General features: G+C 50.4%; 1 protein-coding gene across 2 annotated transcripts; it reads left to right on the top strand.

Annotated features, from left to right (window-relative positions):
* The first annotated feature begins 1,816 nt into the window (after positions 1-1,816).
* Ttpal (alpha tocopherol transfer protein like) lies at positions 1,817-17,762 on the top strand. 2 transcript variants are annotated; one of them, XM_032904879.1, is made up of 5 exons: positions 1,817-1,914; positions 7,116-7,578; positions 11,184-11,377; positions 13,649-13,759; positions 16,409-17,762. In XM_032904879.1, exons 2-5 carry the CDS (start codon positions 7,131-7,133, stop codon positions 16,685-16,687), a joined length of 1,032 nt encoding a protein of 343 aa, XP_032760770.1. In that variant the 5' UTR covers positions 1,817-1,914; positions 7,116-7,130; the 3' UTR covers positions 16,688-17,762. The 2 variants fall into 2 exon arrangements, with proteins under 2 accessions (XP_032760770.1, XP_032760771.1); XM_032904880.1 differs by having other exon boundaries at positions 7,113-7,578.
* Positions 17,763-17,837: the final 75 nt, after the last annotated feature.

The raw sequence follows: 17,837 nt of genomic DNA, 5'->3' as shown, positions 1-17,837 counted from the left end.
GGCAGGAGAACTGAAAGTTCAAGACCTACCCGAGTAACTGTCAAACACAAGACAAATCTTTGAGGCAGCGTCTTACTCGTGGTCCTGTGACTGGCCAGCTGGCCTCAAACACAGAGATCCATCTGCCTCTCCCTCCTCTGGTGCTGGTGTGAAAAGGCGTGCACCTCAATGCCTGGATTTCTCAAATAGTTGAACATGACTTTTATAAGAGACATGAGCATTCAGACTTGTGATCCCAGCACGTCCAAAGCTGATGCAGGAGGACTGTGGACTTGAGGTCAGCCTAGATTACAGCAAGTTTCCGGGCCAGCTGGGCTATGAGGCACTGTACCACACAAGCAGCACTGCTACCAGATTTTACAAGGCTCGCATCTCTCCCTCTCTTCTCCCCCACCCCTCAAAGGATTCAGGAATCAGTCAGCTGCAGTTGTGACAGCAGCAGCAAGAGGGTGGCGTGATGTAGGGAAGACCATGGACCAAGTAATACCAGTAGCGTCTGCAAGCTGAACAAGACAGGAAGTGCCCGGAGAGAAAGTAGCCTTGCTGGCTCCCTGATGTCTTCAGCAGAGCAACAGAATACATGTGTGTTACTTGAAGCCACCATGTAGTAATTTGTTATAGGCAGAACAGGGAACTAACCCTTAGATTTGGGCCAGGGGTGCAATAGGACGCCTATTTAAATTTGAATTTCTGAGAAACAAACATTTCTAAAGTATGTGTCCCGAATGTTACATAAGTCTTAAAAATAGACCTTTGTTTATCTGAAATTCAAATTTAACTGAGTGTTCTATATTTTATTTGGCAGCCTGGAAGTTGGGGGCCGGAGAGAGAACCTAGGATTGCAAGTCTCGTGGCTTGTAACCTGGGGTAGTGGTACATATTTACCAACTCTAAGGAGACAAAGGCTCAAGAGTCATGAGTTGGGGGCTAGCCCAATCTACAGACACCCTCTATTAAAAACAAACAAAACCAGATAAACACAACTCAGGATTCCCGGGCTACCTCACACTCCTCCCACATATGCAGTTTGGCGTCTGGCAAAATCCATGTGTCCTTATGTCCCTGAAGGTCACTTCCCACCACTCTAAGACTCCATTTCTCTGTAACATAGGGAATGAGGGAACTTAAGGTCACCCCTATAAATGTGGTCCACTGGAACTTCTAGAAACGGTCTGTTGTCCTTATTCTACCTGAAAGAGGAATCTCAGAGATTTGCCCCTAAATTACAGTTGCACAAACTGTGGCTGTGTGGTGAGGATAGTTAATGGACCAGGCGTGGAGCTAGTAACTCCTTTTCAAAATTCTGCCGTCTGGAGACAACATTGTGAGAGCCCCAAAGCAGGAAACAGGCAGTTTCTGAGTCGAAGTCCAGGGCAAGAATTGTGTTATTCGTGAAGAAACTGAGGCCAGGAGGCAAGGGCACTTGGCCAGAGTGGCTCAGCCGATGGCACACTGACACCAGGCAGTCAGACCAGACGTCAGCTGAGGACCTAGTAGTTCTGCAAATGATAATCCTGAGGTCTAGGTCTAGTGCACCGATTTGACAATTCTCTATCATGAAGCAGGGGGATTTGCAAAAACAAAAAACTATTTAATGAGACAGTGGTGTAGAACACTAGGCATACGGTAGTATGTCCCAGGGGAGTAGCTGATTTCCTCCCCCAGGCCTCAGTTTCCAATCCACCCACCCAACTCAGCTATACAGCCCGGGCCACCAGGTGGTGACAACACCCAAGCCAACGCCGCAAAGATCACTCATGCGCACTCCCGGATGGGCACCGCCTACACGCGTCCAGGACGTCACTTCCGGCGCGAGGGCCGGACCGGCCGGCTGTGGAGTGCGGGTCTGTTCTGCGCGCTCTGCCAGCCGAGGCTCCTGCCGCTGTGACCCGCGCTCCGCCCGCCGCCCGGCCGGTGAGTGCCCACGAGCCCGTGTGTGCGCCGAGGGGCCAGAGATAGGGACAGGAGAGGGCGAGGCCGCCGGAAGTGGGCCAGAGGGGCGGGAGACCCCAGGAAATGGGGACACCTGGGGAGGGGGCGAAGACCGGAAGTAGGGGCCTTGGAACGCTGTCAGCGGCTCCGAGGTCTCTGGGGCTCCGAGAGAGTGGCTTCCTGCCTCCTGTTGTTGTGGACGAGAGGGGATGCTCCAGAGAGAGAGAGATGGCTCGAGGTGGGAAGGAGGTCAGGCTTTATATCCTGTCTATCATGTTATTCTCCAGGCTGACAGCCACTGCTGAGCCCTTGGGGATTCAACAGGAAGCTGCAGGTGGAAGATAGAAATGATGAGGCCAGGGTGGGGCTCGACACTCCTTCGCTCTGCCTCACTGGACAGGACTTGCCATACTTCCCCTGATGTTTACTGAGTGCTGTCATGAGCTGGCACTGGGTCTTGTGACTCCACAGGCAAGTTCTGTGCCTTGTTGGGATTCACGTTGTAGAAGTCATCTCCCTCCTTTGTAAAGTGGAAAGTGATGCTAATGGGCTCGCTCCGTATTGTGAGGATGAAATGTGGAGTTGACAGTGCAGTGCAGGGGTAGAGTGGTGCTTAGCGTGTGCAAGACTCTGGGTTTTATCTCCAGCAACACGCAGGAAGAAACAAGAAAGCATGTACAATGCTGAGCTTGACTCAAAGCAAAACCCTCAAGCACGTATGACCTCTTTCATCAGTCCTTCGTGATGGAAGCTGCACCAGGCGAGCGAGGCTTTATTTTCTGCTGTGTCCCTAGCAGCCGTCAGCACAGTGCCTGACATGTACAGGAGGCGATCAGTAATTCTTTGTTAAATGATGGGTGGGAACTGAGTCTGAAGGGTTTCGTGTAAACACCTGTGACACCGAGCAAAAGTCTCCAAAGACAAATAGGAACCCGGTGCTGTGGAAAACTGGAGGAACTCACCCTGAGGAAGCTGGGGGCTGGGGGGTGGAAGGTTTACAGAATAGATCACATCACAATTGAGCCACGAAGATGATAAGTTGTCCCATTGGCAGCAGACATGGAGAAGAGCTTTTTATGCAGAGGGTGTCAGAGGTGTGATCTATTCCAAAGATGGCGGGTTATTAGTTTGTCTTCCCTGGTAAGGAAAGGAGAGAAAGGAGAGGGCCTTTGAGGCTGGGTCTATAGCCTGTGGCACTACAGTCAATCTCAGGCAATGAATTGGGATTCCGGGCACTTAGCTGTTGGTGACTGCCATGGAAACAGCCCAGGGTGGCTCCCCTGAGATCAGGATTGTCCCATCCCTTGCTCAACACACCTCTGTAAAGTACATTAAAATAAAATATTTATGATGTGGAGCCTATATGTCTTAATAGCTTTTTAGGCGCTACATTCAGGTTAATGAACAAGCCCGGGCTTCACACACTGATTACCTGCACGCATGTCAAGAATGGGGCCTGTGCTGGTCCACAGAGCTCATACCCAGGCGCCTGGGTTTTATCTCCAGCAACACACAGGAAGAAATAAGAAAACATGTACAATACGGAGCTTGACTCAAAGCAAAACCCTTAAGCACGTATGACCTCATTGCAATCCTCCATGATGTAAGCTGCACCAGGCAAGGCTTTATTTTCTTTTTCTTTTTTTTTTTTTTTAAGATTTATTCATTTATTATATACAAGTACACTGTAGCTGTCTCCAGATACACCAGAAGAGGGCATCAGATCTCTTTACAGATGGTTGTGAGCCACCATGTGGTTGCTGGGAATTGAACTCATGACCTCTGGAAGAGTAATCGGGTGCTCTTAACCGCTGAGCCATCTCTCCAGCCCAAGGCTTTATTTTCTGCTGTGTCCCTAGCAGCCGTCAGCACAGGGCCTGACAGGTACAGGAGGGCCTTTGAGGCTAGTTCTTTAGACAGTCTGGAGTCAGTAACAGCTGACTCTTCATGTCACTGTCCCCTCTCACCTGGACTGTTGGTGAAATTTCTACACCAGTGGTTCCCAATCTGTGGGTCGAGATTCACAAAAGACCACTGGAAAACACAGATATTGACATTATATGACTAGCAAAATGACAGTTACGGAGTAACAATGGAAATACTTCTGTGGTCGGGGGTCACCACAACATGAACTGTATCGAAGGGTCGCAGCGTTAGGAAGGGTGAGAGCCACTGCTCCAGACCATCACTTCCATCACGTTCACTTTCTGGGGTGTGTGGGTGTAGATGGCGCACACGTGGAGGTCAGAGGTCAGCCTTGGGTTGGTTTTCCCCTTCCACTTTTGCGTGGGTTTTGCAAATTTTGGAAAGTTCGTTTCCACAGTTTGAAGTCAGGTAGCCAGGCTGGGGCTGCAAGTGAAGCCATCTCTCACCCCGAGTGCATACTTGAGACAGTAGAGTCGTCCTTTTGAGCAGAAATCGGATCGTGTCCAACCAGCTCTGCACAAAAATTTGAAGTTCTCACGGGCCTACTTGCGCCCTGGCCACTAGCCCCCAATAGGCTTCTGAATCCGTCTACTTTCTCTCACTTTGCTTTCTACAATCTAGCTACACCGGGGCTTCTTGTTTCTCAGAAAAGCCAGGCATCTTCAGACACCTTCACCCGACCATGTGATGCGTTTGACATATCCTGTCCTCTCATCTTTGCTCAAGTGTTACCTAGAGGAGCCTTGCCTGCCTGCCCTATTTAAAACTGCAAACCTGATCCTACCCCCCGCTTCTCTTCTTCATATTAATGGGCTGGCTATTATGGTTAGAAATGTCTCCCATCTCCACTGGGCCCAATGAAGCGGGATTTTTTTCCTTTACGTCTACAACCCCAGCGCCTGGAAAAGAACCTGGTACATCCTGAGTATTTGATATTTGCTAGGTGCATGTGTGTCATCCACTCAGGACTTAGGGTGAATCCGTGTGGGTTGGGAAGACCCGGAGGAAGGACATACCATTGAGAGGGACCAGGATATGCCCAGGATGAGGATAAACGTTTGGAAGCAAGCACATGAAGTTCATGGATCCAGAGGTTAGACTTTGAGAGACGGAGTTGGCAACCCTGAGATTTGGAGGGAGTGGCCTGCTTGGCCGCTGGCCTCCGTGGAGCAGGAGTTTAGCCAGGGCGTTACAGGTATGAACAAGATTTTGAGACAGCCCTGCTTTGCTTGTTGAGCATGGGATGGAAGATCAGTGTCCCATGGACAGAGGCCTAGGCTCTGCAGCCAGGGAGTCCTGCAGCTAGCTTATTCCCAGGACAACGCAGGCAGCTGCCCTTCGTTTCCATCCAGCAGTGAGTGAGTGCAGGCTTTCCCAGTGTCAAGCCCTACTGTCAACTGATGGACAGGCAGTGTGTGGAGTTTATGCAGGGATGACAAAGGAAGACCCTCCAGTCTGTCATGGAGGGCTGGCCCCCGTGAAGGAGGCGTAGGTGGGAAGACTCCAAGAGCAGTCCAGCCAGAGGGACAGAGAACATGAACCAGGGTTGCCTCTTGGAGGTACCCACATCTCTCTTGGTCATGCACTGCTTGGGGAACTGGAGAGTGTTTATACAAAGCATGGCCTTAAGCGGGTGGTGTCTGAAGGGACAGCAGCTGGTCCCTTCGGTTCTGTGTCCTTAGCAGCAGATCTGACACATTTCCGTGATCACCATAGTAAGTTACATTGTAGAAATAAGACGGAAGCAAGCTGAGCATGGCGTCACACACATGTAATCCCAGCACTCTAGAGGCGGAGACGGGAGGTGGGCAACTGCCAGACCATGTTGAGCTACATAGTGAGTCTCAAAGAAAAAAACCCAGTATGGTTAGAAAGTTTTCTTAAGTGTCCAGTTGTTCAGATCCATTTCTTAGAGGTAACTTTTGGTAAATTTGTTTTATTTCCTTCCACACAAATCTGATTGTTTTCTGTACTCTCTTCTGGCTTTTTCCTCCTTCATGTCAATTCATGAAGACCCGTGTCTATCTCTGTCTCTGTCTCTCTCTCTGTCTCTCTCTCTCTCTCTCTCTCTCTCTCTCTCTCTCTCTCTCTCTCTCTCTTTCTGTGTGAGTGAGATGTCAATGTATATCAGTTATTAATTTGCACGGGGCAAGGTTGGGCATGTTTATGCCACAGTGTGGGTGTGGAGATCACAGGACAGCTTGTGGGAGTCGGTTCTCTTCTCCCACCTCGAATGTTCCAGAGATCCAGACTCACCTTGCCCAGCTCGGTGCCTGGGGCCTTCACTTGCTGAGTCTCCCTCCCAGCTTATTTCTTAAGACAGGCTGATAGCCGGGAGCTCACTCGCTCTGCTACTCTGTCTGGCCGATGGGCTTCAGGGACCCTCCCGGCTCTGCCCTCTGCTCCCCCAAGCACCAGAGCTCCAGCCTCACAGGCAGTCGGCTTTTATGTGGATACCGGGGATCAGAACCGTACTTTGCTCGCTGAGCCATCTCTCCAGCCTAGTTCTGAATTTCAGGATTGACAAACCGTCCTCTAGAAAGGTTGAATTTATATTCTCACCAGTATTTTAGACCCCGTTTTGGTACTGGGTTTGAATCTCAGCGGTCTTTGATGTTTGCATTCTCATTTGTGTGATGACGAGTTGAGCCTCTGTTTAGACTCTTCCAAGAAGACACAGTCTCTTTAGCTGTTGGATGTGACTTAGGTATGTGACTCAGATCATGACCGTTCTTCCCGGGGTCCCATGTAAGCAAGGCGTCACCTTTAAAATTACATGCATACACGTATGTGAGTGACTATGTAAGGTGTTCTCGGAGAGGACAGAAGACTAATGGGGTTAATTCTTCCAGCTTTCTGTGGGTTCCTGGGGTCAGACTGGTCCTTATGGTTGTGTGGCAAAAGAGTTACCTGTAGTACCAACAACCGAAGATGCACATTTGCACTCTCCCCCCCATACCCACTGCCCCTCTGGAGGCAGGGCTTCTCTGTGTGATAGCTGTGGCTGTCCCAGAACTCACTTGAAGATGCAATGTTTGCACTCTCCCCCCCCCTTCCCATTCCCCCTCTGGAGGCAGGGCTTCTCTGTGTGATAGCTGTGGCTGTCCCAGAACTCACCTGAAGACCAGGCTGGCCTTGAACTCATAAAGCTCCTCCTGCCTCTGCCTCCTGAGTGCTGGGATTCAAGGCACACACACCACCACCACTGGCTTCATGCTCCACCTTCTTAACCTCACTTGTGGCCTGTGTGTCAGCAGGGACCCTGATAGCTAATGTCAGAAGAAAGTGACTCTGTGAGAACCAGCCCCTCTGTGGCCTCACTCTCCGAAAATGAGCTGCCACCGCCTCCCCCGGAACCTCCCGGCTACGTGTGCTCGCTGACAGAAGACTTGGTCACCAAGGCCAGGGAAGAGCTTCAGGAGAAGCCCGAGTGGAGACTCCGGGATGTGCAGGCCCTTCGAGACATGGTGCGGAAGGAGTACCCATACCTGAGTACATCGCTGGATGATGCCTTCCTGTTGCGCTTTCTGAGGGCCCGAAAGTTTGATTATGACCGGGCCCTGCAGCTGCTGGTCAACTACCATGGCTGCAGGCGGAGCTGGCCAGAGGTCTTCAGCAACCTGAGGCCATCAGCCCTGAAAGACGTTCTTAACTCTGGATTCCTCACAGTGCTGCCCCACACAGACCCCAGGGGCTGCCATGTCCTCTGCATCCGACCAGGTACGGGGGATTGTGTGGTCTCTGGGATGGGTCTGTCCTTCACTCTGTTGCCTCTCATAGTCCCCCACTTCCTTGGTTTAGTGAAGGTTCTTTTCCTTTTAGTTTTGGCTTTTTTAACAGTCCAGGCTGATCTCAGACTCCCCACGCAGCAGAGAATGACCTTGAACTCCTGACCCTCTTGCCTCTGCCTCCCAAGTGCTAGAATTTTAAGTGTATCGCCATGGCTGGCCTCAGAGGTCTTTTTGATGACAAAACCATCCTCAGACTATCTGAGGACAACAAGGAAGCCTTGACCTAATGAGGCAGAAATGGCTCCCAGATCTAACACACCAAAGATGCTGCCAGTCTGACCAGAACATGGACCCCAGAGCACAGGCCTCCAGCCCTGTCTGCGCTTGGCACAGACAGCTTCTTCATGCTCTTCCTCTGAAGAGCAGCAAAGCAAAATCTGGCCCCTGTCAGCTCTCAGGCCACCTGGCTACCCAGTGAGCTCCTGTTAGTGCAAACTCAAATTCCACAGGAGAGCGTGCAGTGGGCTCAGGACTCTGCTCTTGGTCACAGGAGCAGGCACAATTGCCAAGCTTCTCCCAGTGCCTCCCCCGCGTGGGCTGAGTACAGGTCTAAGTGAGCGGTGTGGCTGGGCAGAAGCCTGGAACGGCGCCTCTTCTCTCCCTCCCTCCCTCCCCCTTTCCTCTGTTAGGTTAAACCTTGACAAGATTCACTTTATTTTTACTGTTTTATTTTTCTTCAGTGCTGGGAGTGTAGCCCTGGCCCTCACCTGCTGGACAGGACTGTACCCCTGAGCTATGATCAGAACCCCTTGATTCATTCGCTGTTACAGCACTTCAAAAATTTAGAAATGTTTTGGCCAGTGAGTGGAGGGTGTGGGAACTCCAACCTTCTGGTTCCTAGTTCTGTCTCCAGGGCACCAGGGCAGTGAGGCAGAGCCTTCCCTCCACTCACAGACCCTCCATTCCCTTCATTGCAACACCAAGGAGAAAATGGAAGTTAGATTACAGCACTTCTCCTAAGCAGGCCAAGTAGTGAGCACACTGGCAGCCCTCTGCCTGCAGTCACCTGAAGGGGTGTCTGCCGAATGGCCGCCTCCAGGTTTCCCTCCTGGATGCCTCACGTGTCCTTCTTTTACCAACAGTCTTTACAGTCTAGACCCTTCTCTGCACCCTGCACCTCGTGACAGACAGCTGGAGCCGATTTACCTGCTGTGCTAGGCGCTTTCCGAGATGAGGTGTTTATTTTAAAACAAGCAGTGCAGATTTCTGAGCACTGAGAGACCTAGAAAACAGCTGGCAAGTCTTGTCCGACTGCTGTGAGCGCCCCTCACAAGCGTGTTATCAGATGGTCCCATGCACCATGCTGGCTGCGCCCCTCCTGAGGAGCTGAGCTTGTGAGATGAATTCTGTCCTTGTGTTTGATGAGATCGGGACCTCTCCCTGCTGACCCAACCTCTTAGGAGGAAGCCTACGGATGAAGCTGTGTTGCTAACTGGGTTTTACTTTGCCCTTTTATTTTTTTTTTAAGCATTTTTGAGATAGATGTGATTGAAAGATGGTATGTTATAGAGAGGAGACTTAATTCACATGAACATTAATCACCAAGTTTGGCAAAGACTTAGGATAGTTTTGCAGAGGGCAGGTAAGAGAGCTCAGTGGTAAGAGCACTTGCCCCACAGGCGTGATTCAGATCCCTGGATCCCAAGTGGGAAGTGTCAATCCAGGGTTGTCTTCTGACGTCTACACATGCTGTATGGCATGTGTGTCCCCTCACACATGATCGTGTACATGTGTTATACACACATACCTAAAAATGTTTTTAAAAAGAAAATAATTGTGTGCATCAAATATCCCATTGCTAGCAAGATGAACTTGTTTTTAAATGCATTGTCCCATGATTTCATACATACATATGTATGTTTACTTTGATTATAATCTCCCATTATCCTTTATCACCCTCCCCACCCCCCGACCCCCGTCCCCAAGCTCCTCCTTCCCAAGAAGCCCTCAGTGCTCACACCCACCCCGACCTGGCCCCCGCCTGGCCCCAACCCCCGCAGGGAATGGGTGGCTGGAGTTAGCCTACTGCATTTCAGTAGAGTTACTTGAACCATGAGCATAGGTTGGGGGTTATTTACCTGAGCATGGGGATCTTACCACCGGCCCACATAATTGAGGACCAGGGATCCCTCCCCCAGCATTTAGGGGTGAATTTTTTTTTTTTTTTGAGACAGGGTCTTATGTAGCCCAGGCTGGCCTTGAACTATCTCTTTTTTAAAATAATTTTTAAATTAATTTTTGTTTATATGAGTACACCATAGCTGTCTTCAGATACACCAGAAGAGGGCATCAGATCCCATTACAGACAATTGTGAGTCTCCATGTGGTTGCTGGGATTTGAACTCAGGACCTCTGGAAGAACAGTCAGTGCTCTAACCACTGAGCCATCTCTGTAGCTCCCAGGCCTTTCTGTGTAACTGAAGAAGACCTGAACTCCCACGTGCTCAGGGTGCGGGTGTGAACCACAGCCCTGACATAAGGTCTTGGTGAAGAGTTTCTTGAGAATTGTAGTTGCCAGCTGGGCACAGTGGCCCATGCCTATTATGCCAACACTCGGAAGGCTCGCTGACAGTTCAAGGGCATCCTGAGCTACAGAGTAAAACTCTGCCAGAAAAATGGTGGGAAGAAGAGAAAAAGAATAGTGACTAACAGTCAAAAATACCATTGTCATGGTTACCCTTTTCCCAAAGAGAGGAATCATTAAATATGCAAATATTAATGATGCACACATCCTGCAAGAAGGAGTTTGAGGGGGGCTTTGTGGAATATGGCTGTGCTCCATCCTGCCACACCCCTGGAGTTGTGAGTGAGTGGGAGCAAATGACCGAAAGCCAGCTCAGACCAGTTGAAATGAGAACTCCTTTGCCCAGGTGACATCTGGGTTCAGTTAGACTTGAGGGGACCTGACTGGAAAGGTGATTCCATGTCTGCCAGCCTTGGCTTGGACTTCATGTCAGACCAGCTCTGGCCTCAGATTTCAGGGAGGAGAGAGCTTCTCTTTCCCAAGAACCACACCCGAGATTAAGCCTCGCTCTGGGTGGCCTGGCTTAGACCCTGTGCTCTGACTAGGATGTTATACCAGATTGGCCAGCCAGTGCCAACCCTCACCCGCCCTGGAGTCATCAGTCAAGTCAGTTCTGTGCAGCCTGTGTGACTAGAATGGACAACCGGTGTGGTGATGTAATAGCACTTGACAGCAGGAAGCAGAGGTGGCCAGGAGGACAGGTGTCCTTACCTGTCTACTTAAGAGAGAAGCTCAGAGTGTGGAAGCATCTTGCCCAAGGTCACACAGCTAGTGAAGGTCAGAGGCTACCATGCCCGACTTCAGAGTTCAGGCTTTTAACCTCAGCAGCCAGTGGTGCTTTTGTCCTCAGAGGCTCAGCGGGGTCTGGGAGGTCCTGCCAGCTGCCGGGCAGGACCGTGGTACAGGTGCCTTTCTCTTCCATCTCAGAGCTGAAGCTGTAGATGATGCGTCTTCCTCTGAGCGCTTGTTTGCACTCGTTCTGTAACCCTGTCCATCTCTTGTGACCTCAGACAGATGGATACCGAGCAACTACCCGATCACCGAGAACATCCGCGCCATATACTTGACGTTAGAAAAACTCATTCAGTCCGAGGAGACCCAGGTGAACGGGGTTGTAATCCTCGCTGACTACAAGGGAGTGAGCTTATCAAAGGCGTCTCACTTTGGCCCCTTTATCGCCAGAAAGGTGATTGGCATCCTTCAGGTATGGCCCTGGGCACCCCATGCCCCTGCCATGGGGCTTTGCTTCCCCCCACAGCCCTGTCCACTCACTACCGTCTTATGGAGGACTACACAGAGCCCACTCCCCACTGTCAGGGAGGGTGATCCTCAGTGCTTTTGGCCTGCAGAAGGAATCACTTGTCCCTGCTTAATGGTTCACAAAGCACTGCTGTCTTTACGGTTCAGTCCCTCAGGGAGCACGCTGAGGCAGGCAAGAATTAGTTTCTGTTTTGATAGATGGGGAAGCTGAGACCTAGAGCATGTAGCTTGCTCTGTGTGCCACAGCCATGGAAGGCTGGGCTCTTGTTCACTGGGCTGCCCCTTGGTGCTGCCTCTTGTGAGCTGCGAGGAGCAGAGGCTCAGCTGTCTTTCACTGAGTCCACAGTGTCCAGGCCCCGCATGGATCCACTCACTCTCGCAGACCTCTCCTGCATTGGTCATCGTTTTAGTTTGTTTTTTTGAGACAGAATCTCTTGTAGTCCAGGCTGGCCTCAAACTTGATAGGTAGCCAAAGATTGACCTAATCCTCCTGCCTCACAGCTCCATGACTATAAATTTGAACACCTGGTCTTCCTTAGCTTTTACTATTTTTCTTTTTACTAAAGATTTATTTATTTCATGTATATGAGTGCACTGTAGCTGTCCTCAGACACACCAGAAGAGGGCATCAGATCTCATTACAGATGGTTGTGAGCCACCATGTGGTTGCTGGGAATTGAACTCAGGACCTCTGGGAGAGCAGTCAGTGCTCCTAACCACTGAGCCATCTCTCCAGCCCCCTGTTTTTGTTTTTTCTTGTGCTAGGAATAGAACTCGGGACCTCGTGTATGCCAGGCAAACAGTCTACCACTGAGCTCCGTCCCTGGCTCTGTTCTGTTTTTATTTTATGTATAGGGTGTTTTGTCTGCGCGTACACCTGCACATGTGTGCCCGGTGTCCCAGGGGAACAGAGGAAGCTTTCAGGTTGCCTAAGACTAGGTTGTAAGACGACGCGTGGGTGCTGGGAGTCACCCAGTTCCTGTGGAAGGGACAATGCTCTTAGCCGCTGAGCCACTCTTGCAGCTCCTAGCTCGGTTTTGCTGGCTCCTGCTGAATGACACACAGTGTTGGGATTGCGTTTGTGTCTGTATTTCCCTACTAATGTAAGATTACCCAGACAGGACCAAAATGTCAGGGTTAAGTAAGTCTGAGAACTGCGATTTACTGTGTCTCTTTCTTGTAAATCTCCCTGTAAACGTCAGTGGCGTAAACAGTGAACAGAACTGCACTTAAAGGAACATCTCTGTTTTCATGGACCTGGACATTGAACCTAGAGCTCTGCACCCTAGGCAAGGGCTCCACTATGGAGCCACAGCCCAGACATTTCAAACAACAAACCACTTTTTATGTTGAGACAGAGTTTCCCCAAGGAGCCCAGGCTAGCCTTGAAATGACTCTGTCTATTATTTACCATTTTGTCACTATGATCCAAGCCTCGACCAAGGCAACCTACAGGAAAAGAAGTCTGTTTCGCATATGGTTCCAGAGAGATAAGAGTCCACTATGGTAGGGAGGCCGGCGTCAAGGCTCAAACCTGTGGCAGGACAGGGAGCCAAAAGCACAAACCAGAGAGCAGGAGGAATAGCGTGAGGCTGTTTGTTCTCACAGCCTGTCCCCAGGGCCACGCTTCCTCTAGGAGGCCACTGCTCAATTCCTCAGACACAGCCGCCAAGTGGGACCAGGTGTTGAGATGCCCAAGTATGGGGGTTATCTCATGCAAACCACCATACTGTGTATTCTAAACAGGCCTTGAACTCATAACCCTCCCACCTCGAATTCCTACATAGCTGGGATTACAGGCTTCAGCCACTAGGCGAGGCTAAGGAAACTTATTTAACCGTGTAGGTCACCACATTCCTCTGGCTCACAATATTTCCCAAGCAGCCCTGCTTCACGTCATTTCTGATGCACCCTGGGAAATGCACTTGGGGCAGCTCTGACCTGGAAGGCCTACTGTTTTCAGCTCTTTCTCTGTGCACTCGAGCCTTTGTTTGCTGCTGTAGGACGGGCTCCCCACTTCTTTGCCTAGCTCTTCTGACCCAGATCTCCTCACAGTTTGTTCCTGTTTGCTCACACCAGGGCTAGCTCTGGGAAGGCTGTGAGAGGCAGACCAGATTGCTGCTGGGCCTGTTACGGTGTAGATGGGAGGGCAGCTGCAGAGGGGACGGTATGCAGATATTGTAGTGTTCTAACAAGGCATTCTTCCCATCCACAGGATGGCTTCCCCATTCGGATAAAAGCAGTTCACATAGTAAACGAACCTCGGATATTTAAGGGCATTTTCGCCATCATAAAACCATTTCTGAAGGAGAAAATTGCAAACAGGGTAAGTGACGTCCTTTGAATGGAATACTTTAAAAAAAATCTCCCTTGATTTTTTTTTTCCTCACCTGATTTATTCGTGACCCCTAGAACATCAGCATTTTTTGTCCAGGAAGTAGTTTGGAAAGCATATGGTACAAATAAACATGGCCCACTCTTTTTCTGAGGGGAAGAAGACATTGTCCATAGGGTGAACAGGACCAGGGTGTTGTGCTTACAACAGAGCCCAAGACGAAGGCGGGATTTTTAGATTAGACTGCCTCTCCGCTCTGTAATCCACTCAGACTTCCCAGTCTCCTGGCTTACCCAGCATGGCAGTTTATGTGTAAGAGGGTCTAGAAAAGGAAGGGAAAGGTCACCGAGCAGATGGATTGATGGATCCATCATTGCTAACTCATGCATGCTTGACGAGTGCTCTGCCATAACTTGCACAGCCAGCCCCAGAAGACACTTTTAAAAGAGTCTTCCTTTCTGTCCATCTCTCTCAGGATCAGTGATGGAAATGTGGCTGGCGTCTTTATTCTCCTTCCCACTCAGAGACACTGAGGTCACCCCAACCCTGGGTTCAGTCTCACAGTTGGTCATGTTTTTAAAGATCTTTCAATTTTAGTGTGTGTGTGTATGTGCGTGCGTGCATGTGCACGTGTGTGTAGTGCCCAAGCCAGAAGAGAGCACTGGATTCCCCTGGGGTTGGGTTTATATCCTGTTGTGAGCCACCTGACGTTGATGCTGGGATTTGAACTCGGGACCTCTGGAAGAGCAGCAGTGCTCTTCATTTCTGAGCCGTCTCTCCTGCCCGGTTTCATAGCTTTTCAAAAAGAAGCATACACCACAGACAATCTCAAGGTTGTAGGAGCTAAAACCTAGACTCTGGGCTCAGATTCCCAGGCCCTTTCTGTTAACAGAGAGAGGTGAGCCTGGCCTGAGAGGTGTTTGAATCTCCTCAGTAATTCCGGGTTAGGACTTCGAAGTGCTGGTGCTGTGAGCCCTGTTGGTTCCCGTCCTGCCTTTCTGTTGCTGCGATAAAACACCCAACAAAAGCCATTCAAGGCACAAAGGGTTCATTGACAATAGCTTGAAGTAGCTGGTTGAGTTGCAACCACAGTGAGAAGACAGGGTTTGCTTCTCTCCATTTGATGCAGACCAGGATCCAGCTCCCACAGGCATGCCCAGAGTCCTGTCTCCCAAGGGATTCGGTCACTTTGACAGTTGACAGTACCCATCACGGTTCCTAAAGACCCTCTCTGCAGACGGGTCGCATCTTTGAAACCGTCTTCTGTGGTCCCTGACGGTGTTCATTTATTCCCGTCAGTGCTCACTCATTCAAAATGCAATTGACCAACTTCTAGATGGCATGAAATCCATGCCAAATCCCTGCCCAAACTTTCTCGCGCTCTGGAAAGACCCTGCAGTGAACGGAGCGTTAGTACCATGAAGGGGCTGTGCACTCGTCAGGCAGCGAGAGCTGGTGCCACTGAGACTTGTGAGGGAGCAAGCCGTCCAGCAGCCAGGAGACCACACAGAATAAAGCTGAGGCACTGGAGGGTGCCCGGCTGGGAGATCGGGTAGGGAGCTGGCGGCTAGGGCTAAGTGATGGGGAGACTGATGGGTGAAGCCTGAGAAACTAAAGGGCCAGTCTGACAGGCCTTGCGGGCCCACAAGATGGGAGCATCAGAGGACAGTACATACAGTGACCTTACCTGAGCGACACCGACAGGAGGGACTGTTCTGGGACAAGGCTCCTTCTGATGAGAGGCTCTGAGCAATGATGGTGGCACAGGACTGGTGGGGTGGTAGTGAATTAGTTGCATCATGGCTGGACTGATGTCTCCTCAGGGGGGTGTGCAGTGGGGATTAAGGTGTTACAGGCACCTGGGGCCGAGGCACTTTGTTTATTCAGCCCATGTTTATTTGAGCACCTGCCACAGGGAGATTGATTCATTACTGATTCCCCCAGCATGTGTGTGTCTGTCCTTAGAAAATGCTTTTATTAGTGTCTTATGTCTCTATCACTGTGATAAACCCATAACCTTGGCTTCCATATCCCTGATCAGTCCACTGAGGGAAGCCAAGGCAGGAACGTGAGGGAAAAACTGAACCAGAGACTGTCGGGGAATGCTGCTTACGACTTGCTGCTTAAAGCTTGCCCCATTCGCCATTTCATACACCCCAGGAACCACCTTCACAGGGACGGGAAATGTCCCGCAGGCCAATCTGATTGGGGCGTTTTCTCAATTGAGGTTCTCCCTTCTCATATGATTCTAGCTTGTATCAAGTTGACAAAAACCCGCATGATCAGCATGGTAATATATGATAATCAGCTGCATTATGTCACTGTTATTCCCTGTGACAGGCTTGTCCTCGCACCCCTCCCCCCAGCCTCTTCCTCTCTCCACCCACTTCTACTTTCATGTCTGTTTTGTCTGTTTTAGTGAGCCAAGGAGTTTATTTAGGGTTATTTACAATGTCATGAATAAAGGGCCATTTACCAGGATTTGGGCACTTAAAATGGCCATAGCACTGAAGAAAATGGCTCCTGGAGGAAGGACTGGGTCCTCATGTTCCCCTGGCCCCATGATGGCATGTTGCAGGGCCCAATCTTGTGCCCATGATCAGGGCTGCTGACTGTGCTTTTTATACCATTCTGTTTCAGTTCTTCCTCCATGGGTCTGACCTGAGCTCTCTGCACACGAGCCTTCCAAGGAATATCCTCCCCAAAGAGTATGGGGGCACCGCTGGGGAGCTGGACACTGCCAGCTGGAACGCGGTGCTGCTGGCCTCGGAGGATGATTTTGTGAAAGAGTTCTGCCAGCCTGAGTCCGGCTGCGATGGTCTCCTGGGCCAGCCCCTGCTGCCTGAGGGGCTGATCTCAGACGCGCAGTGTGACGACTCCATGCGAGCCATGAAGTCCCAGCTGTACTCCTGCTATTAGCCCTCTTCCGGGAGAATCACCATGTGTAATTCCTTCCTTCTTCGAATGCACAGGCTGAGGATGCCAGGCCCTCGGTCTTGCTCCATCCCAGTGCAGCACGGAGCTGCCTGCAGAGATTTAAGGAGAGCCCATCACAGGCAGACCTCTGACCAGCCGGGTTATTCCAAGAAGACAAGGAAATTGCCCTGGTGATTCCCAGATGTCTGTACTCTAAGTCTGCAACTGTTACTCTGGAAGCTGCATCTGTTTCTTATGCATCTTGGAAAGAACTAGGGTCAAAGTCACTCTGAAGTGACCAGGAGAAGACAACTTGATTGATCATGACTCTGAAACAATTGCCAATCCTGAAAGGTGGCCATGCGTGAGACTTTGAGTCTCTTTCCCATAAACTGTAGGTGTTGACTGCTGCTGCTCATCTGCAAAGGTCAGGGTTCAGGCCCCAGTTGTCATTGCTGGGTCTGGGAAGCACTGCTAACTGAGTGGTAGAAACGCCAGGCCCAGGCAGCACTTAAAGGTTAAAGGTCAAATTTGGAAGCTAAGGCTACAAATCATCCTGGGTTCCAGGCTTAAATCTTGCAATGGACACTTTCCCCAAACCCATAAAGCCTTAGCTCTGGTTCTCCATGGAATCATGCAGGTCAACATAAAACACTGGATTCTTGGACTGCGTAGCTAAAAGCACTTGGACTAGGAGTCCAGTGTGTGACTAGATGGATAGGGGCCTCAGCTTGTCAGCTCTAAGTTAGGCTCCATGGAATGAAGGCCTGGGGCCTGCTAAAGTTCTGTTAGGTTTCTGCTTGGAAAGATGACCACCTGGAGGTGGCCGGGCCTTTTTGGTTTGGTTTGGTTTTGTGTTATAGACACAAGCCTTATGTAAAGGAACATCACCATTTGGCCCTGCCTTTAAAGAAATTAGTATGTTCCTGGGAGTTGGTGGTAACCAACTGCTTTTGCAGAATGATGGATGAACTTGAAAGGGATGGCTTTTGTGAGGCTGACCAAGTCTTGTACCCGGATGTTGTACAGATTCCTCCCACACCGGAGACATCCGTACTATATTAGAAACAGCCACGGACTTGTGCTCTTGCAGTTTTTGTCCCTGGAAACATACGGGGGGGCAGGCTGTTGCTGGTTCACCTGGGGGCCCTGC

This window comes from Rattus rattus, chromosome 5, assembly GCF_011064425.1.
Source record: "Rattus rattus isolate New Zealand chromosome 5, Rrattus_CSIRO_v1, whole genome shotgun sequence".
Lineage (NCBI taxonomy): Eukaryota > Metazoa > Chordata > Mammalia > Rodentia > Muridae > Rattus > Rattus rattus.
The sequence above is the reverse complement of the archived record's forward strand: the minus strand, read 5'-3'. Positions and strand labels throughout refer to the sequence as shown.